Raw genomic sequence first — 22,671 nt, forward strand, 5'->3', positions numbered from 1 at the left:
CTTTAGCATTTCTGCCTATTAATTGTAATACCTATTTTCCCTTATACAGGTCTTGGATGTATTTTTTTTTCTTCAGTTTCTGTGTTTCTTTCACCTATAGCCCAGACTGACTATGATCAAGTAAAAATGTTAAATCATTTGTCTTTTTCTTTCTTTCTTTCTTTCTTTTTGGAAGATGTAAATAAAGATTTAAATTTGTAAAACTTAATTCCATCGACCCAATATACATGCTGTGCTAACTTATTTTGTGGCATATGCTACAGAGAAGAAACTAATGGTATAGTCTGGCTAATGTTAACTTCAGACCACTATGGCTTTTCCTTTATTTGTGTACCTGCTTGTGTGTCTGGGACTTCTGACCATGGAAGTCTTTATTCTGACTAGATAGGAAGGATATGCTTTCATGTCTTTTGAGATGCTGTTGTAAATTGTGGGAGTTTTAAGTTTATTGAGACCTCAGAAAGCTGCCTTGAGCTAGGACAGGCTGAATTAGCATACTTATGTAACAGCTGCTAACTCTGTGGTTGCAGAGTTGACATGTTTGTAAATATTTGAATGTCCTCCAAGGAGTTTGTCTCAGTCTAAACTTTCCCCTTCTTTTTATAAAGTTACACTAGATGAACATCAGTTCTATGCTTTTGCTGTATGACTTATTCCAAGATCTGTATAGAGGGATAACAGCAGAACTTCATTACTTACTGAAGGCCCCTAGAATCTTTGTCTGATCTTGTAGTAATGTGAATAGCCTCTTCGTGCTTGTGTTTCCAGGTAACAGTTGATGCATGTCCCCATTTTCAGGACATGTCAACTAAGCCTGTTTTATCAGCATAGTGGGTTTCACCTAACTTGTTTAATGAAATATCAGTAGTTCAAGTACTGTCTACTGTCTTAAGAAACATTCCAGTGTGAAGCATCTTCAGAAGTATAACGAGTGTTAGGCTTTAATTTTTGCTAGACATCATTTTTCCTAGGAATGGTGAGTTAGCTAGGAATGGATTTTGAGAAAGGGTTTATCTTTCAGCAGTATGTATTTCAGAATTGAGTCAAGAGTATCTCTTTTCCAGAGAATTAAAAAAAAATCTCTTAGAATAAGGGAGTGCACCATTTGCAGGGAAAAAAAAAAAGCATCTTTTGCAGTGTTAACTTAGAAGGGTAAAGATCTGCAAATAAAGCAGGTTTCTGAAAGTCTAGAAGACCTCTAGAACCTCTAAAGAGATGCTGCGTATGGTTCTTGTCAATGATGTGTTATGCTTAAGCCTCAAAGACTGATGTTATTGGTGTGACGCAGCACTTGCATAAATGAATTGCATCCTCTAACGCAAAATATCTACAGGATATAAATGGTGGAAACAATAATCCAGGGTTGTCCTGGAACCCTAGTTCCATACTACCTGTTTCCTTTTAGTTTCTGTTTAATGAGTCAAGTTTAGAAAAGTCATTAGTCCTGCTATTGCAAAAAAAGTAAGTGATGGCAAATTTATTGTTTATTATGGATGAAGGAATAAATAGTGCCTGTTACCCCTGCAAAAAGGTGATACACTGCACTTAAAACAGTTCTAGCCATGATAGGAATGTTTCTATTTGGATGCTACATCTAAAACACAAAACATACACATTATCACATGACATTAAAAACAATGGCAATACATCAAGTTTTAAGACAAGTGGTGATAAATAGTTTTTCATCACAGAAATTTAGCAACAGTCTTAACAATATGCAGTTATTAAAGTACAAAGCAGTTTGCTAACATTCAAATGTTTCATTAAAACTGACATTTCAAGTTGCTAACACTTTGTACAAACCTTTAAAGACACAACATTTTCATTCAGTCAGATAAATACCTAACAAAGCTATAAATAAATATGCAAAAAATATTCTTAAATTTTCTCTTCAAATTATGTGCTAATGTAATTTTAAGCAAACAGGAGTCAGTCAGTTGCAAGGCAGCAGTGAAGTGCAGCAGCTAGGCATTGTATAGCCTGGCAAAGTAACTGTTATTTCCTTTATGTTAACAGTAAAAATACTTTCTATCCTGCATGCTAGTACAGATGTTTGCTGCAGTCACAGAACGTTTCCCGTATCCCTAATATTAGGTATTTAGATTTCAGGGTATAGTTTATTCCCTTACAAAAATTAGGTAGGTTATTAGAAAATACTGCTTTAACATAATTGGCAGGCACTGGGCGTACGAACTGTGACACAAAATTGTTTGCAGCAGTAATATAGTATGGTACGTAGCTGCATACACAGACAGCAACAAAAATGATACCAAGACAGCTTTTCACTTGCAACTGGGATGTAAGATCAAGTAATGTTAGATTTTTTTATATATGCTTAGTACTTTTAGACATTTAAAACTTGCGAGAGACATCACAAACATAAAAAAAAAAATCTCAAATGCAGGAAAAAAAAACCCCTAACATCTGGCTGGGAAAGCTCCTACATCTGCACGTACAAGTTAAAAATGCACACCTTTAGGAAAGCATGCATTAGCATGGTACTAGTTTGTCCTAAATAGCTGTATTGGCAGAACAGCAGAAAGTAAATGGCAGGAGCAGCAACTTTGAGCACATGTAACTGGTTAGGCCACAGGGTTGCTCTTCTTGTGGGGCCTACCTAAATGGTTAACTGTTCCTTACCATACTATGAACTGCTTAAATATTTATACAACGGACTGGCCTAGTACTCAATATTTCATTTGAATCTACCAGGTAATAATAAATATTTATGAGAAATATTTTGGGGGCTTGTATGTGTATATGAATAGTCATGTGCAGGCGCAGTACTCATTCTGGCTGCTGCTTCCATGCTGTATGTTATGCACTTAAAAGCAGAACAACAACAACAAAACCAAGGAAAGAGTTGTAATCAGAACAGGACCACTTTTCCTTTGCAAAACAAGTAACTGAAGGTATTGATTGTTCACATGCATCCATTCTTTCTAGAGTTTATATTTCTGCCAATCGGGATTGATAGCACCTACCCCTTCCAAGCTGCACTTGTGGTTTTACTTCTTCTTAAGAAGGAAGGGTTTTGTTATTTTCATTTTCCAAACATTTATAAATTCACGTGTACTGCATGTAACTCATGGCACAGTCTGAGGCTGTTAAGGACCCACATCCTTGTACAGTGGCTTTTTGTCCAGCTGTGCCAGCAGTTGCACAGAATTGTGCAATAATCTGTTTTAGATATGATAAATGTGATATAGTCATTGAATTTAGTTCTTGTGACTTGTGTCACAAAAAAATTGGAACATAACTACTGTGCTCTCTACCTTCTAGTTACACTCCAGGTTTCTCTCCTACAATAACTATGTAATAGCTGCATGTATCCTACCCTAAGGCCTCATCTACCATCCCCAGGAGTCATACAGCTAAACTAATGTCACTTGACCCCTCCCAATTCCTTTTGGTAAGTCTGATCTTATCCCTACATGCCTGCAAGACATGCTGATTAATTACAGAAGCAAAAACTCAAGAAATTACATTTTTTTTAAGGCACTTACTTTGTACATTTGGAATAAAGACAGTGTTCAGATTGGCTCTGTCCTATATGAGTAATAACCTTAGGACCAGAAAGTACCAATGCGACCTGCTAACAGCTTTCATCTGACCCATTAAGTCAAGCTATAGCATAAATTTCAGATTAGGGAAAAAAAGTAAAAAAGCCAGTTGACAGGATCTGGGCTTCCCTTTTCAAATTATTCCAACATCCTGTTCAAGATAAGTACCATGTAGTCAGTCTGATCATTTCTTGTCAAGCTTAAGCATTCAGATTTTAGCAGTACTCCTTTCATATACTGCTTGTTTGTATTTGCTGGATGTCATCAGTGCTGCTATTACAGGCAGATATATATACACATGCATATATAGATAAAGATTCTGTTTGTATGTGTCTGTTTGTGCATGTGTATTTGTGTACATACTGCAGATACTTAAAATCTGGGCAACACTTTATTACCTTTGTTGTGATTCTGCTCAAAGAAAATAACTTGCCTTCCTGAGGCCCTCTGACTATAATCATGTCTTGGTTAGGTGCAAATGCCACAGCTGTATGCATCCCAAGAACCACCATTTCCAGTGGTCATCTTCTGTCAAGCTTTCCCCATTCTTCTTGATCTCTCTAGTGCTCCATCTCTAAGGTCTTTCTGTGTCTTTCAGCATACCTAAATATGTATTTGCTCAAGTTCCTCTAAACAAGCTTTTTAAACTCCCTGTGTTGCTTCAGCTACTATCAAACTATTAGTCATGTTAAGTCATGCTAGAATAGCAGGAGTGAACAACTGCAATATATTTAAAATCTGATATTCTAAGAATGCAAAGCAAAGTTTCCAGTTAAAATTTTATCTTAACTAAAGCCCGAGTTTTGCAACACACTGGTACAGTCTTCAAAAACACACACACAACAGAAGTAAAATACTACACTCAGAATTCAATTTATGGAAAAGAGAAGGTGATGCTTCTGCTTTCTAAACCTATTTTAGTGTGAGTAGAGCTCCCTAAAGTGGATTCAATGAGTCCAGAGAAGCATTTACAACTTCCAGCAAAAAAGAAGCATCACATGTAACACTTTCAGACTGCTGTTTTTTTCAGCCTTAGCTGACTGGATAAAGACGACAGGATAAATGAATACAATCTCTGGAAATTACAACCTCTTGCAAAGACTTAAAGCTAGCATTTCCTTTCAGATATTTATTAAGGTATATCCCAAACAACATCTACGGGTGCAAAAATCCTGAAACAGCAGCAGCCATTGGTTAACACTGCTTCTGCTCCTGGATTAATTATTGTTTGAAAATATTGCTTCTTTCCTTGATCGGCCATTGTAGTTAAGAATAAGAAGTGATCCCTTCAATTAAGGCCTTGCATATTTTCTTAAGTGGAGCGATTAAACCAATACATATAATAAACTGGGCACAAAGTACTTTGGAAAAAGTTTTACATTCAGACAGACTGAAGTAAAAAAAGGCACAAATCTCCAGATATTCATGCATGGACAGAAAGTGAAATCATAATACATGAATGATACTACAAAATAAATCAAGAAAGCAGAAGTATTTCTAAGTATACAGCAAGAAATACTTGCTATTAAAGCTAAAATCTTCATATATAAAAAAATCTGGAAGCATCACACTTTCATGAAAAAAAGCAAACCCTTTCAAAATACTGTTTAAAATTAATTTTTGGCATAGAGAAAAGGGTTAAAAAAACCAACAATCCTTAAAGATGAAATCCTGTCCTTTAAAATAACAAAAGATCTTATATGACCATTTCATCATAGAAAACCATCTGCTTAGCAGTGAAACTTCAGTCTGGATCTGCTTAGAAAAATACAGTTATCTGGAGCAAAGACTTACATTGTCAGTGTAAGAGCAGACAACAGCTAATGTTGGTGCCTGTGCAGGAATTCTTGTGTAGTAAAAAAGAAAATCAAGCATTGGCTTCTGCCTCTATGAAAATTCTGTAGGTGCACTACAGGAACAGTATTCCAGATGGAGAAGCAAAATATTTCTTTGACTTTCAATTTTTAAGGAATATTGTCAAAGTTTGTATTTTATATAAAGAGGTTCTCTGCTCAAGGATTCTTAATGCCAAAACAGTTTTCAGCTTTCTTTTAAAAAATATGCATGGATAGGTTAGAGCAAAGAAAGCAGCATGTTCATATCTTACCTGATCTTTACAGAGTATCCTTGATTCTTTTGGTGAACATAATACAGCTGTACCTCTTCAAGGACAAACTGCACTGTTGGAAAGACCTTGCCTACAACCTTTTTCTTTTTTTAAAAATTAAAGAACAGAAGGCATGATTTATATTACCAAATTTTTCTTCCCATACGACACACTGTTGTACTCAGTACTAGTAAGAGCAATCAGCTTAGCTAAATGTTACTTTCATTCAGGTACTTCAAATATAAGAAGTACAGAAGGAGGATTACCTTTTGTTCAGTTCAGTTTCAGCTTAAAGCTCTCACTGATTACCTACCTTTTGAATGCCATAAAGAGTAATGGTTCCTTAACTGAGAAAAGGAAACATCTATATGTCAAGGATGTAAGCATCACCAAGTCAGGTTGAGCTAGCCAGAACAGCATGGATTCTATAAAGATTAATCACCAATATCTCCAGCCACATTTATCACTAGAAGCAGTGTTTGTGACATTCCTATAGAGCTCACAGAGTTTTAAGAAAAGGAAAGAAGAAAGGTTAAGACTGTCATCATTTCAAATCAATGATGTCTTCATCATATAAAGAAGTCAGCTGAAAAGGACAGCTAGATGGTGGGCTCTCCTCTCTGTTTGCTACAGTATCAGGATCTGAACTAGTGGAAAGATGACGCTTTTCAGAATTGCTTTCAGAAGAGCTTGAGATTATCCTGAAAGAGGAAGACAAAGGTTACTAAAAAAAATACACAGATCAGAGCAAGTAGGATAAATGGCTATTTCTAGATTCAATCAAGTTGTATTAAAGACAGAATACCATCAAAACTGAATTTCTCTCTGTTTACCTATACTTCAGTAACCGTTCATATTGCTGCCATATAAGCAGAACACAAGCAAAACATAAAGTTTATAAATATCTGAATATTCCCAAAAGCTAATGTTAGTTTCTTCCCCCCAAAATGTTTTCCAAATATTGAAATAAATCAAATACAAATTTAAATTGCAGAAAATTAACAAAAAATTATCCCAGTCTATTGTATCCTGGCTAAATTTTGTCTCTACTCTTCACAAACGTGGGCTGTGAAGAGTGAAAACAGCAGAATAGCAAGGGGGCCAGGTGAGCTGAGCCATACAGGCTACTATGTTTCTTTGCAAAATTTATTTGGGAAAGACAAGACCATATGAAGAAAACAGCGAGCAAGTCTGCATAGTGCAGTTCTTAATGATAGGATCTGTAGCAGGTTCCCCAACAAAATCCCATTTAGTCTTGTTTTGCTCATCACATAACTTCAGCAGAAAGTATAATCATTTCAATAATACAAATATTCAGATGCTCAGACACATTAGTATGAAATTCACATTAGTATACTAAGGTCTCAGTCAGCCCCTAGCCCACTGTGATAAGCATGATCAGTTTGAAAAACAGCCTGCTTAGGTTTCTTTTTCAAGCCAGTGTATTACCTGTCACTACTAGTTGATCTTACTGCTCCCTGCTTGGGGTCCGACTGTCTTCGAGAAACCTTTTTTTGCTTCTGTGGATCTTCTGTCTTGGGAATCGGCTCATCCAAGAGGCCTCAATAAAGGAATAAAAAACTTAATACTCTCGAAAGAAAATTTAAATATTCATGAAGATATTAAGATCTCTTTCCTTGGTTTCTATTATAACTAAATAGTTTCTAGCTGGCTAAGAATATCAGACCTAATATGTGACTAGACACTAGATAGACAATTTGCAAATACGCAGTTTTCCCAATGTTTCATTTGTTTGTAGCACTTATTTGCAAATACGGTCACATGTCAGAAATCTGTCTATGATGGTCCAAAGATTAAAGATGTCATAGCTGGTAACTGATATGTACACTAAAGAATGAGGGGAGCTTACCCAACAATTCTTTACGTGTTCTGCTTGCGATTTCTTTAATTTCCATACGAGATAACGATAGTGAGTGAGTAACAGGAACAGAAGCAATGCCAGTGGACATTGGAGTAGCAATGACCTTGGAAACCAAAGGTGACTTCAGAGGTCGTTCAATGCTCCGCCCAACCAGATTGCTGAGAGGAATTTTGTACAGGTTTTTGCATGGAACTTCATCTGAAATATATAATGAAAAAAGAGTATTACACTTCCACAGAAGTAATGGCTCTTAATGATGACAAATGAAAAGTTATATAGACTTCATTGTGCTGGATGATTTTTAATCCAAACAACAAAGACTTTTCTTGCCCCAGAGACCTTTCAATATAAACAGGGTAGGAGGAGGAAAAAATATAACCAAATTTTGCAGCCTGACAATTTGGCTTAGAGAGAAAAAGACTGACTCCTGGTAACACGATGAATTGGCAGTGGAAATGCAAAGTGAACTACCATGTCTTGAGGCTGCTATCCTGACTAGAAGACCATGACTTTGCACTCTGTGCAAGATTTTCCATATATTTTAATATGTTCATAGAATCATAGAATCAGTAAGGTTGGAAGGGACCTCTGGAGATCATCTAGTCCAACCTCCCTGCTCAGCAGGGTCACCTAGAGCATGTTAGACAGGGTTGTGTCCAGGCGGGCCTTGAAGATCTCCAGAGAAGGAGACTCCACAACCTCTCTGGGCAACCTGTTGGAGTGCTCCGTCACTCTCACAGTGAAGAAATTCCCCCTCACATTCAGGTGGAACTTCCTGTGCTTCAATTTCTACTCATTGCCTCTTGTCCTGTCACATGGGACAACTGAAAAGAGTTTGTCCCTGTCCCCTTGACACCCTCCCTTCAGGTACTTGTACACCTTGATAAGATTCCCCCTCAGTCTTCTCTTTCCCAGGCTGAAGAGGCCCAGCTCTTGCAGTTGTTCCTCATAGGGCAGATGCTCCAGCCCTCTGATCATCTTTGAAGCCCTACACTGGACTCTCTCCAGCAGTTCCATGTCTCTCTTGCACTGGGGAGCCCAGAACTGGACACAGTACTCGAGATGAGGACTCACCAGGGCTGAGTAGAGGGGCAGGATCACCTCCCTCAACCTGCTGGAAGCACTCTTCCCAATGCACCCCAGGAGACCACTCGCCTTCTTGGCCACAAGGGCACATTGCTGCCTCATGGTCACCTTGTCATCCACCTGCTGGATGACTCCTAGGTCCTTCTCTGCAGAGCTGCTCCCCAGAAGGTCAGCCCCCAGCTTGTACTGGTGCCTAGGGTTATTTTTCCCTAGGTGCAGGACTCTGCAATTGCCCTTGTTGATCCTCATGAGGTTCCTTTCTGCCCAACTCTCCAGCCTGTCCAGGTCTCTCTGAATGGCAGCACAGCCCTCAGCTGTAGCAGCCACTCCTCCCAGCTTGAGATCATCAGCAAACTTGCTCAGGAGGCACTCCATCCCCTCATCCACGTCGTTGATGAAGAAGTTGAACAGGATGGGACCCAGTACTGAGCCCTGGGGGACGCCACTAGCCACAGGCCTCCAATTAGACTCCATGCCACTGACGACGACCCTCTGAGCTCTGCCTTTCAGCCAGTTCTCAATCCACCTCACTGTCCACTCATCTAACCCACACTTCCAGAGCTTCTCTAGGAGGATGTTACGAGAGACAGTGTCAAAAGCCTTGCTGAAGTCAAGGTACACAACATCCACTGCTCTGCCCTCATCTACACAGCCAGTCATTCCATCATAGAAGGCTATCAGGTTGGTTAAGCAAAACCAACTGTTGGAATACTGGAGCCTGAATCTTAAGTGGCTTAAATTATGGCTCCTCTTCTTAGCTGACATAGGTGTGTTTGCCTAATTCCTAGAAAAAACAATTTACCATCAAATACCACTGCCTTTTAAAAATTAAAATTATGATTCCTTTCTCCTCCCCCCCTGCCCTAAGAGTCTAGCAGCAGATATAAGTGAGCAAGAAATACATACACCTTGCACTACCTAGTTGATGTTCCCTTGTTTCGCCATCATTGTTCCTCAACTGATTGACAGATCACGTTACCTTAAATTGACTGTACAAACTCTTTTTTCAGCTAGAACAACTTCTTACCCTTTTGGTTGCAAAAAGTAATAGTTGCTAAACTATCACCCAGTGATAGTTTAGCTGGCCTTAAATTAAATGAATGGCGTATGTGAAGTTTTTCCACAACTGAGTGTCTTCACATTCTTAGTTTTGGCTATATTGCCAAGGATTCATCAAGCTACTGAAATTTAATTCATCCTTTTCTACAGAAATAATTTTTTCAAAGCAGTGCTGTCACGCATATCTCAGAGGAGATAATGTGTGGGAAAAGCTCTGCCAGATGCTTCAGATCTGTGGATAAACAAAAAGTGTCTATCTTGCTGACTCAACTATGAACTCAAAATATCTGATTCACTTTTATTTTCTGATTTTTTTTTACTGCTGCAATAAGACATGGTAATTCTTGGAATGATCCAAGACCATCATTCAAGCTGCCTGGAAACCATGTTACCTTCTAAAGAAGAAAGAGGACATTCTGGTATTTCATATGCTATCGGTGTCTGAGGAGAACTTCTTGAACTCATTTCCTTGGAACTGCTATTAGATGATCCACTTACTGCAGCAGTAGCTTTAAAATAAATATCTGACTGAAATGACAAATAACTCATCATTAGTACAGCAGACTTTCTAAATCATTTGTCGAATAAAAATTCAAATGTTTGCCCATTATTTTCCATGGCCATTGCTGCAATATTGCTGCCAAGTCAACCATGGTTAGCCACGGAAAGGTTACCCAATATAAATGAAACCTTCTCTGATGTGGAAGACAGCATTTGCCCCTTAAACAATCAAATACCTCAGATCTGGATTACTGGGAGCAGTAATAGACAGTGGGAAAAATTCTGATTCTGTCTGTACTTGATACAAAGTAAAAGCACACATATGAGCAGTTACCATACATCAAGTAACAACCACATTTCAGTTTTGTTTTGGTTCTTTTTTCACTGCACCAACTTTTCTGTGAATTACATTCCAATATCTTACAGAAACAAACATACTTTTCTTGTGTCTTACCCTTGATGCTACAAGCTGAAGCTCAGGTACAACTGCTGTGTGGACTAAGTTCCCATTCACCACTAACCGGATCTCGATGGAATCAGTAGTGAAGGCAAGAATATAAGGGAAAGCACAAACTGTAATGAAAAAAAAGTATTTAGCAAGGGAAAATGATTAATGTAAATGTTTTTCAGATGCTCCATAAAAACTGTTCCTGAGTATCTGACCTATTCTGGCACCTCCCTTTTCTGTGACAAATATTCTCTAACATATCAATGGACATTCAGCTACACGAGGCCTGAAGAAAACGTCACTCTCCATGTCTGGCAGAATGTAGACTGAATAGAAAATGAAAAACAGAAAAAAAAAAAAAGATAAAAGAGAAAAGTTCAGCAAGCAAGAATTTGGCCTCAAGGCTCCACTTTTTTAAGATATCCTGTGTAGAAACTTGGCTGATGTAGCATGATGACTGCAACATGCCTGTTCCTAGCATACATGTAATTTCTCTAAGAGGTAAGTACAAGCTCAAATATAAGGAAAAAAAGAGCCATCCAGTAAAAATATATGATGATATTTTCTTACCAACAGCATAAGGAACTTGATTCCAGCTGAAGTGGAAGTTGGAAGCTGATGGCTGGATCAATGGAGAACCTCCATTAAGGGGATACACCTTTCTATACTGGCAAACATCTATTTGAAAGAAAAAAAAAATCCATCACCTTACCTTGCAAATGACAATGACATTATTGGCAAATTTTGCAGAAGTATGGGTTATAGATACAATCAAATATTTATGTAGAACTACTGCTATATCTATGTAGATAATAGGGAAAACACGCTTCCATTGTGAACTTAACATTTGAAAAATCAAAATATACTAGATGGTTGTGCTATCATTCAGAGGAACCTTGACAGGCTGGAGAAATGGGCAGACAGGAACCTCATTAAGTCCAACAAAGGAAAATGCAAAGGCCTGCCCCTGGGGAGGAATAGCCTCTTGCGTCAGTGCAAGCTAGGGGCCAATGAGCTTGAGAATAGTTTGGCAGAGAAGGAACTGGGGAAAGCAAGTTGAACATGAGCCAGCAATATGCTCACGTGGTAAAGATGGCCAATAGCATCCTGGGCTGCATTTAGGAAGAGCATTGCCAGCAGGTCAAGGGAGGTGATCCTTCCTCTCTACTCAGCTCTGGTGAGGCCACATCTAGAGTGCAGGGCCCAGTTCTGGGCTCCTCAGTACAGGACAGACCTGCTGGAGTGAGTCCAGCAAAGGGCCACAAAGATGATTAAGCGATTGAAGCATCTCTCATAGGAAGAGAGGTTGAGAGACTTGGGACTGTTCAGCCTGGATCTTATCAATGTGTATAAATATCTGATGGGAGGGTGTCAAGAGGATGGGGCCAGACCCTTCTCAGCAGTTCCCAGTGGCAGGGTAAGAGGCAATGGGCACAAACTAGAACACAGGAAATTCCACTAGAACACAAGGAAACACTTCTTTACTGTGATAGTGTCAGAACACTGCACTAGGCTGCCCAGACTGCTTGTGGAGTCTCCACCCTTGAAGACAGTCAAAATCTGACGACATGTTCATGGGCAAACTGCTTGAGCAAGGGCACTGGACTAGATGATCTCCAGAGGACCCTTCCAAAACCAACTATTCTGTGGTTCTGTGAATCTACATATTAATATTTTGGAATATTTCATGAAATAAGTATTCTTCTATTTCAGCAGTCATCAATTTCTTACCTTGTCTGTGGATAGAACAGGCAAAAAAATGTCTGAAAACAACATCAGCAGTACTGTAGCCCTCTGCCAGAAGGAACTGCCCTTCAAGCAACAATATGCTAGACAGTTTACATTCCTTGAAGACCATAATATACTTGGGATACTATAGATGCAACGATTTCATTAATCACATAATTCATGTGCCTATTTCTTAGGTTCTGTAGGTGCAGTGTCTTTCTGAGTGTCAAACATGAACACTCTGGCTTATAGAACTTCTTACCTGGAATGCAATTCTGAAATTTTATCTGATGCATCTAGATGATGGAAAACTTAACTGTCTATTACCAACATATTTTTCTCAACACATATGCATTACTGGTGATAAAATAACCACTAACATTCAGAATCTGAGATGCTATGTTAGCAAACAGAGTAAAACCTTCTTAAGGAGGTAAGTTTACAATCATCTTTTGTTCTTGACAAGCTCAGCTAAATGAACTGGGGGCTCCAGTAAACAACTATCAGCATCTCAAATACAGAAATATGTTGAGCCTGTGTGCCGTATATCATAGAATCATAGAATCAGTAAGGTTGGAAGGGACCTCTGGAGATCATCTAGTCCAACCTCCCTGCTCAGCAGGGTCACCTAGAGCATGTTAGACAGGGTTATGTCCAGGCGGGCCTTGAAGATCTCCAGAGAAGGAGACTCCACAACCTCTCTGGGCAACCTGTTGGAGTGCTCCGTCACTCTCACAGTGAAGAAATTCCCCCTCACATTCAGGTGGAACTTCCTGTGCTTCAATTTCTACTCATTGCCTCTTGTCCTGTCACATGGGACAACTGAAAAGAGTCTGACACCCTCCCTTCAGGTACTTGTACACCTTGATAAGATTCCCCCTCAATCTTCTCTTTCCCAGGCTGAAGAGGCCCAGCTCTTGCAGTGGTTCCTCACAGGGCAGATGTTCCAGCCCTCTGACCATCTTTGAAGCCCAATCCTGCTTGTGGCCTTACATCTTCCCTACAGGATCCGGAACTCCACCATCTCGATATCCATTGGTTGATGCTGTTCATGCCACTCTTATTTTTTACTTCCCTCCTTCTTTCTTCCAGCTCTACCTTTTTTAGCCAAAATTCTATTTTTTCTGTAATTGATTTGCTTAGACAGAGTCAAAATTTAAATCCAGAAAGGCATTAAATATCTTTTTTCTAAACACAAACATAGGACACTGCCAAATCCTATGGTTTCATATTTGTTCTATGATGATACTTTGATAATTAATGAGACTCCACAAAGAACAAATGTAGGTTTTTCCACAATAGTTTCCTAGAAATAGGAATTCAGTATAAGCCTATGCAGCAACTTCAGAGTACCTCTGAGATCAAGTAAGTTTTTCAGCTCAGGCTCAGTGATGGGTCTATTACAGGGGAACTGATTCTGCACAGAAATACATCTGAGAGTCTTCATCATGCTATCTCAGAGAGTTTAATAGTTCTGATGTAGTACCAAGTGAACCAGAACCAGCTAGGATCCAGCAAGCTACTAGAACCAAGACGCCTCACAGAGCATAAAGGTATATAGTTTAGAGACGCTTAAATCTTGCTCTGCAGTATCAGTCCAATAGCCAGTGCAGGAACATAGGCATATTTATCCTGTCTCCATCAATGCTCACTTCAGAAAGACAAACAGGATATGCCTTCTGGAACAAAGAAAGCTCTGCCTCGTCTTTCAGCACCACCTAACAAAGGCTGCTTCATTCTGTGAGCTTCTATTTTCATGAGGATTGGAAGCAAATGTACATGTGCATTGTAGGAAGAAGCATGTGTGTGTGGTATCCAAGGCCTTTTTGCAAAAGGAGGATGAGAGATTTACAATGAAAGAATGGGACAGCACAAAGAAATGGGGTGGAGGAAGAAAGTAAAAGACAGAATGGGACAGCACAAAGAATCAAAAAGAAGGAATGATAAAATGTACATTTCTTGGAAAAACCTAGTAAGTGTGAGCTATCCAAAGAATGAGATAGAGCTGACGGAACAGGACTTTTGTGAATAAAGTGGTAAATTCAATAGATATTTGGTCTCACATCTGTATAACTGAAATTAAAACTGTATAGCTAGTATTTCTAAATTTAGCATAGCTTGCAATAAAATAATACTTCTATTTCTAATCTCTGTAATATGCATTTAACTTGAAAAGTATATTGAAAATCTTTCAATGAAACACTGAAATTATTTTAAAATACATATTCAGACTCCACTGACAAAAAGAAGTACATATACTGATTGAGACCTTACTATTTTCAGTCTTCCCTAAATACTTACAGTTATAACATAACAGCAAACCAGCTTCACCATCTTCATATACATCAATAGCTGCAACAAAATTAACCTGCAATGATAATGGGCAAGGGTAATGGATGGGCAGACAGGATATTGAGGTTAATACAACCAGGTTTTAACTAAAAAGCTATGCTACCAGTTGGTGCGCGTACAGATAAAAAAAAATGTCATTTTCCAAATGCAATCTCTTTTGCAATTTGTTGTCAGGATGCTCTTAAGATGGAAACCAATTTCTTTTGTATTCAGTGATGACTATATTTATACTATAAGATGATAAAAGCTTACAAAACTTATTTGGCAATAAGAATGTTGGAAAATGGGGTGATTTCAGGATGGGTGTGAACCAACACGCTACGCCAAAAATACCACAGAATCATGGAATCGGTAAGGTTGGAAGCGACCTCTGGAGATCATCTAGTCCAACTCCCCCCGCTCAAGCAGGGTCACCTAGCATATGTTAGACAGGGATTATCAATTCTAATAAGAAAGCTTTTAAAAAAGCAAAATCCAAAAAAAGCTCCACAGCATATTCTCACTAACAGAATGACCAAAACCATCAATTACTGGATCAAAACCACTAACACTTAAAGAGATCAGTATGGATGTACTTCAAGAATTACTGAGTACATTGAATTTAGAAGCTGAGAATTGACACTGGATAAACTACTTTTTTTTTTTTTTTTTTTTTTTAACATAGCATAGGCTACATAAATTCTCACACTTCAGCCCTGTATTTATTTTACAGTTAAATTAAGAAACTCAAAACACCCGTAGAAAGTAGGGGATCCTTTCAGAAAATTTGATTTTCTTGGTTAATATAATTTAAAAAAAAATACAAATTCGTAAGATGAAAATCTCTCTGCTTATAAGGGTACATCAAATTCTGCATTACAGTCAGATAATGTGGTGTGGATTTGAGCACATCAAACCGTTAGATACATAAGGTCAGATTAGTGAAGCACTTCCCAGATCACAATATTTAGTGTTTGACCATGGAAAGGTGGAAGAGGTTGATTCCATGAACAGCAGCTCTTTGGTTTTCCTTTATACAGTAAGCCTTAATATTTAAATTCCCAGGCCTAAATCCCAGTTAGAAAGGAGCAGTCACTATAACAGTAATATCAATGTAGTTTTTCTTTTTCTTAATGTTATTCATGGATATTTCCAGCAATTTCTTTAATAGATCTAAAAGCTGAATACAAATATCTCAGCCTTACTACATGCAAATATGCAAAGTTGAATGAGAGACCGTTGGTCAACAACTGAATTTATTTTGCTGCAATTTCTTTAAAAAATAAAATATTGAGACTATAAAGAAAGAGCAAAAAGTAAACTATTGACTAAGAAAGGAGAAAGAAGGCTTTGCATTTCTGCTGATAGTGATATTCCAGAGTCTGAGATACAGGCTCTTTCCTACTGTGTCAAATCTTATATTTGCATCTCTTGGGAGTGATTATTATCACGTATCCTAAAAGGAAGAAACATCTCAGAGTCCCCTAAAGCAAAGGTTACAGAAGTGAAAAGTAAGAGACATGAGGAGCTTCCTAAATGATACTTGTAGGAGGTCATCACGGGATGCACTAAATCTGCAAGAAACTATCTTCAGTGTGGTTCTGTAAGAAATTAGTTTCAGTGCTGAGAACTTACCTTGTTTGCTTCAACATGATGCAATCTGTAGGACTCCCCAGTACTTTCATTAACTAAATCAAACTGATGACGATATGCTACACAGATCATATTGTCACTGTCTCCAGTAGGTCCATCCACCAGAGTCATAACCACTGGAGGGTCAGAAAGGCATATTTCCTGTAATGTAAATAATCAAATTATTCTCTTTTTCAAGTTCTTACTAAAAGTACTGCAGGTACTCCATGAATTTAAAGTAATGTGCTGTAAGCACAGAAACCTGACAGGTTACAAGCAGAAACTTGGTTTTAAAAATCTGTTTTCTTTGGTATATATGTGATGGAAATTCATAATACAGCTTCTACTTTAAACTCTTCAGAGGTTCAGAAAAAATAAATAAATTGTATGTCCTTTGCCTTTCCCGCCACAAGCTGAGTGCTGCCCAGTCTGGAAAGATAAGTAGTGATTTGATTACACATACCCGGATGTACTGGAATTCCTCTACTGGAGATTCAGATGATGATAGCAGAGAGCTGCTGGTTAAACTGTTGCATGGATTATATTTCTTTGTGACAAGTAGTAGTTTGTTCCGAATAGCCACAACAATCCTCAGCTCACTGCCATGGTGAGTATTAATGGCATACAAATGGCAGCCTGAGGAAATAATGCTCTAGATTAACTACTTGGGTTAGGGCCTGCTTTTTTGTTTTGTATTTGTACAACAGTTAATACAATGCAGCTCTGATGCACGACTAAGATACTTTAGCATTATAGAATTACAATCCCCCCAATGTTGTAACATTCTCTTCTAGAAAAAGACAAAAGGCTATGACTTTTTTGAAATCTCATTGTTCTCCTCTTATTAAGATTTGCAAGTAAAAGACTAAGTATACAGATTTTTACTATTCTGCAGGTTCCATCCTTCTAAAGATGCTTGCTGCTGCAGATCAGAAAATGCTTATATCTACTAAAATAATCTGCAACACCCAAACTATTCTAAGCATTACTTTTTAACAGAAATTTGCCAGTGTTCCTCACCCTTAGTGACTTTTACTTTAGTCTTGCATTCTTGCATAATTCTTCTTGTACCCCTGAATTCTGAAAGTAATATATCTGTTTCTCTCTAGAGCTATTTTTTAGCAGAATTTGCCAAATAGCTTGATATTTTTACAAAGTACTCAAATGGCATGCTGGACTATATCCAAACTTATTTTCACATATAAGCTTAATAAAGTTTGAATCGACTGTCCAGAACAAAACTGAAGCTTAATACCTACCACAGAACTAATAAAACCTATGTCAACTATTGCCACAATACCTTAGTGGATGCTTTTAACAAAGAGTAATAAAAATCACCTTTTGTTCTCTCCAGTTTATTTTCTCTACAGTCATATTTGCTCCTTATCATCTGCTTTGTTTCTATATCTTTTTGGACAGCACTCAGTCTGAAGACAAGGAGACGAGAATCCTTTCCTGAAGGATGGAGAGAGCCAGGAAACAACAAACCATGAAACCTGCAACAGAGTTTGAAAGCCTTCTGGAGGCAGACTGTTTTTCTTTGTCAGTTCTTCAAAATGTAGGCAACTTAAAGTTCCAAGGGATATTCGAACTGCAAAAATAACACAGTATTCACAGCCATAGCTAAACCTTTTGCTTCCAACAAAGATAGAGATGACTGAAAAATATAACCCTAAGTCCAAAACAAATAAATAAACCATGCACTACTGTTTTCAGTTAGACATGAACAACTGTTAAGAATAATTTCTTATTCAAGAACCATGTTTCTTAGAATGCATGTAAGACAAAGGTAATTTCTTTAGGTGGCATAGAATTACTGGACTAGCTCAGATACCTGGAAAAATTAAACATGCTTTCTTAACATACAGTGTGGATCCCACTGGTGGATCCTACTGTAAATTCAAGAGCAAGATCAGAATGGATGCTGCCTTCCATTCCAACAGAACATCAATATGCATGAGGGCAAAATCTGGCCTTTGCATCACCTTCTTTTCCTGTAGCAAGCATAAAGAGTAGAAAAACATGAACCATTCCTTAGGTCTACCACAATCTGAAACATTGCTTAATCAGACTCAGACAAATTCTCACTGACAACACTGACTAAAGGAAAACAAACTAAATGTAATCCCTCTCTTGTGTGCTTGTGGAGTTCATGAAAGAAGAATGGCAAGCAGCATTCAGCCTTCTAGAGGGAAGTCTGAAAAACATTAGCTAAATCAAATGTTCAGGGACAGTATTATTGCCCTCATCAATTCAGTATCTGCTTTGTAGCATTCAGTTAGTTATTCCAATATAACAACGTGATGATTTCAGAAACAGGCAAATTTCTCAAATAAGCAAAGGTTCTAAATACAGATTGCTGCGGTGGGGACAAGTCTTAATAGTCAGATGAATAGCAAGGCATAGAAAATGCACACATTAGCCATTTAGAATGTCAAACAAGTTATCAACAAGTAAACTAAGATGCAGATGTACAATGTGTCAACTGCATGCTTTAGATCTGCTTTAGATCTGCCAGTAATGGCACTGCAACTCAATGGAATCAACAGTGAGCCTGCCTCTCAGCAGACATAAGCAATGACCTTTAATGATCTGTTCTAGCAGACTTGCTCCTTTCCAAAACTTTTTTATTCTTGATGAGTAAGGCTATCTATAAGGTATTTCACACTGTACCTGAGAATCTCCTTACCATATTTGAAATTGTCCTTATCCACGGCACTTAAAAAGCTAACATCTTACATGCTAGATGCAACAATTTGGGGTGTTGTCTGCTCAGAAAGTCTCAAAGCTTATTGCCAGCTTTTGGAAGGTGCAAATTATAATCCTCACACCCAAAGATGAATGGCTGTCACAGCTGACTGACTGACCTTTTTTGTCCATCTGAGGTCCGTAAAAAATTTGTGGTGTCTTGCTTTAAGAAAGGAATAAAGAGTGACTACCAAATTCATGCAACATTTTAATTCTATGAAACTAGAAATGTAATCAAGAACATGCCTGTTCATCCATTCTTACAATGGACTAGACTACAGCACAATTCTCAGTGCTGCATATGAGTGTTGTCAAACGTCACACCTAAAAAAAAAACACCCACTATACGTGAACTAGTATCCTAAAATCCTATTTCATTTGTTTTTGGTTTTAAGCTAAAGAAGTTATTGCCATAAGATGAAGGTAGGTTATCCTTTCTGATGTAGGATCAGTTGCAACTCTTATGACTACCACCACATGCAATGAGATCAGAAAGATAGCCTTTTATTTTTTTTTTTTTGTAATCTAACAGAAAGTGCAGCCATTCAAGACCGAGAAAAGTTTATTCTAAATTTATTACCATTTTATCCTGGATTTTGCCTCAGACTTATCATTCGTTCATCCAGTGGTAACCGCTGCGTTCAGTTTTCCTAGCTGAGCAACTACTCCAGCTAAATATTTTGTGAGGATTCCTGGCTATTCAAACAATTTCAAAACACCGCATTGCGTACCTACAGCAAATCTCAGGAACTTTCTCTGAGCAATTTGAGTGGCTACACTATTAAAACAAACAAACAAACACACACCACGGTTGTAAGCCTGCAGACAGTTGGAAGTATGCATTACTATCAAAATTCAACACTATCATTTTTGGAGGTATTTTGTTCTATGTTTGAAGCTCTAGACTAGGATAAGAGACCCTCCTCCTTTCAATATAATCAAATATAATGACTTTAAGTGTCTTCCATGAATTTCTAAGTATCTTCTTTGATCCCCAGATGCAGCAATAAGATAAATTTATGCTGACATAAGAGGCAATTATGAAAAAGATCTAGGTAGGTGTAAGGAATAAAAAAGATGCAGACAACAGCTGATGCAATATCTAGCTGTCTGCTGTGAAGGCTGAAACAGTGAGCAGAGCAGAGCAGAAACAATCTAAGAGGGTTATGGCAAACTTCAGAGGACCCTTTATGCTTCTCTGAAACATGACATACTTATCTCTGGGAAAGTGCTATGTATGTGCAACAGAGAATGACAAATATGATAAATTTTGTCTTTGGTAAGCATTTTTATTAAGGCAGAACAATGTCTTCTGCTTTTGCTGAAGTTAGTATTAATAAGCTTTTTTTAAAAAAAGGAATAGAGGTAGAGATCCCCTTAGGTCATGGCACTACAACTCAATGGAATCAACAGTGAGCCTGCCTCTCAGCAGACATAAGCAATGACCTTTAATGATCTGTTCTAGCAGCTTCACAAACCTTCAAAAACTTCAGATATAACTACTCTTTTCAGATCTTTAGAAGTCTCCCGTTCTCCAGGTATGTTCAAAGATCATTGCAATCTTCACCTTTACTTGTGCTCAAAAGAGCTCTGTCCCTTTGATAGGTATGTCCTCTAGGATCCGTCACATCTCTTTCAGGATACTAGCTGCTTTGCAGACCTCCCAAACACCCCTGCTGCAGTGTTAGATCTGTGGCTGTCTGTCAAGATGTCAGACTATCATCTGAGCTTCTTCACAGTTTTTCTTTACCTCCTATGGACTTGATTAATGTAAGTGAAGGAGCTCTTCCTCCTTCCCTCTCACCTCAATGGAAAAGTAAGTGGTAACAGAAAAGCTGTGTTTGGATGGCAAAACAGATCTATTTCTGTGCTCCGCTGGCCTTGTATCTCATTACTGGGACAAATTTAATCAATATTAGTACAGGGATCATTGCTACCAAAGTAATTCATGCCGTTATCATTGATATCAGTATAGATAATTTCTTCAATGTCTTCTTCTCTGGAAAGGCTGACTTGAAATAGCTCTTGCTGATAGTGTTATCTTCAGCTCCAGTTTCATTGTTAACATTTCCTCTCCCTCAGAAAAATATGGTATGCTAGAAAGTAGTGGGAGCAATACTTGTTTCTTACAAGAGCTGCCTGAAGATGATCTCAAGCCTGGCTGTTACAAATCATTGCTGCAGAAATACTATACTCTATATGAGTAATTTCATAATACCATCCCCAAGTTTTCTGCTAGAGTCTTAAAATGTCACTGTTTCACATTGATGCACTTGAAGCATACACTTTAAAAGTTAAGATTAAAACATATGCTTAACTTAGCATATAACACTATATGCTAAAAATCCCACAAAACCTTTAACACTAGTTTATAAGTCCAGTATGAGTATGCTTTTGCTTATCTAATTCATTATCCTTCCCATTTTTGCTGTATCAGCCATCTTCAGTGACCATGGGGACAGAAAGGAGGTCTCCAATAGGTCAGATGCCAAAACAGTGCTTGAAGCACTTTCTGAAAAGAAAGGGCAAGTACGATTTCTATTCTGCCCCATATTTTAATTTCAATATGGTACACAAATGCAAAATAGGAGGCCAGAATATTAGCAAGTTTAAAAATAATCTTAAAAAAAATCAGGAAAGCATCCATATTAAGAGTTAAATATCTTTGCACTTTTTTGAAAGGATAAATCTTTATCAAAGATATATTTGAAGTATAGTGCATTGATACCAGTAATTCCTTCCTCAAAAAGCCTCGCTACATCTTTCTCTCCAAGTTTGACTAAACAGTCTAACAGTTTGACTATTAAATTTAGTGATCTGTTCTAGTAGCTTCACAAACCTTCAAAAACTTCAGATAAAACTACCCTTTTCAGATCTTTAGAGAAGTCTCCCATCCTCCAGGTATGTTCAAAGGTCATTGCAAATGCCTTTCAGATAGTTTCAGATAGTTTTGCAAGCATTCCAGGGTCAATTTCATCAGAACCACCCAATTTAAAAAATATTTTACTCACTTAAAAATTTGCAATCATTTGTCCCACTAAGTGTCTTTCTCCTCTCCCACTCCTTACCATCGCTGCATTGGGCAGAATAGTGCATCAACAATTTATTTGTTCCCACGAAATGTTTTCTTGTTACTTTCTATGTCTATTGCCAAATGTATTTGATTTTGTATTCTGACATTTCTGATTTTGTTTCCATGTTTGTTTTCTTTCATGTTCATTCATACGTTCCTCTGCTTATTTGTTTGCTTACTATTAAATATACACATCATTCAATATGAAATTTTCCTTTAGATTTTTTTCTTCTATTCTGTGGAGATTATTTTGCCTTGCTTCTGAAAAGCTCACACCAACATCACTAACAAATTTTATTTACAAAGTGATACCAAAGGAACTACGTTTTACCTTAAGTTTGGGTTAATGTAACTTCAGCTAATACGAAACAGACAGACATAACATTATAAAAAACAACAAAAAATTATAAATATTTTCTTTGTGTTACATACAAAATCTTGTACTTGCTTTATGTGTATGCTTGCTTTGTGAATTTCAAATCACGGACTTTCGGGAAAAACATAAATACAGAT

The 22,671-nt window shown here is 37.7% G+C and overlaps 1 protein-coding gene across 6 annotated transcripts in view; it reads right to left on the bottom strand.

Annotated features, from left to right (window-relative positions):
* Positions 1–5,139: 5,139 nt before the first annotated feature.
* GARNL3 (GTPase activating Rap/RanGAP domain like 3) overlaps positions 5,140–22,671 on the bottom strand; it is a 55,045-nt gene continuing 37,513 nt past the window's right edge. For 5 of the 6 annotated variants that reach the window (XM_062591007.1, XM_062591006.1, XM_062591008.1 and 2 more), the window contains 10 exons: positions 17,676–17,792; positions 16,801–16,973; positions 16,341–16,499; positions 14,676–14,742; positions 11,217–11,324; positions 10,653–10,771; positions 10,090–10,225; positions 7,541–7,750; positions 7,120–7,231; positions 5,140–6,371 (listed from right to left, as the gene is read on the bottom strand). In XM_062591007.1, coding sequence (XP_062446991.1) covers positions 6,215–6,371; positions 7,120–7,231; positions 7,541–7,750; positions 10,090–10,225; positions 10,653–10,771; positions 11,217–11,324; positions 14,676–14,742; positions 16,341–16,499; positions 16,801–16,973; positions 17,676–17,792 — 1,358 coding nt within the window. In that variant the 3' untranslated portion in view covers positions 5,140–6,214. Of the gene's footprint in view, positions 6,372–7,119; positions 7,232–7,540; positions 7,751–10,089; positions 10,226–10,652; positions 10,772–11,216; positions 11,325–14,675; positions 14,743–16,340; positions 16,500–16,800; positions 16,974–17,675; positions 17,793–22,671 lie in introns of those variants that run through there. The other variant, XM_062591011.1, reaches the window with a different exon arrangement.

Source organism: Rhea pennata, chromosome 18 (genome assembly GCF_028389875.1).
Source record: "Rhea pennata isolate bPtePen1 chromosome 18, bPtePen1.pri, whole genome shotgun sequence".
NCBI classification, from domain to species: domain Eukaryota; kingdom Metazoa; phylum Chordata; class Aves; order Rheiformes; family Rheidae; genus Rhea; species Rhea pennata.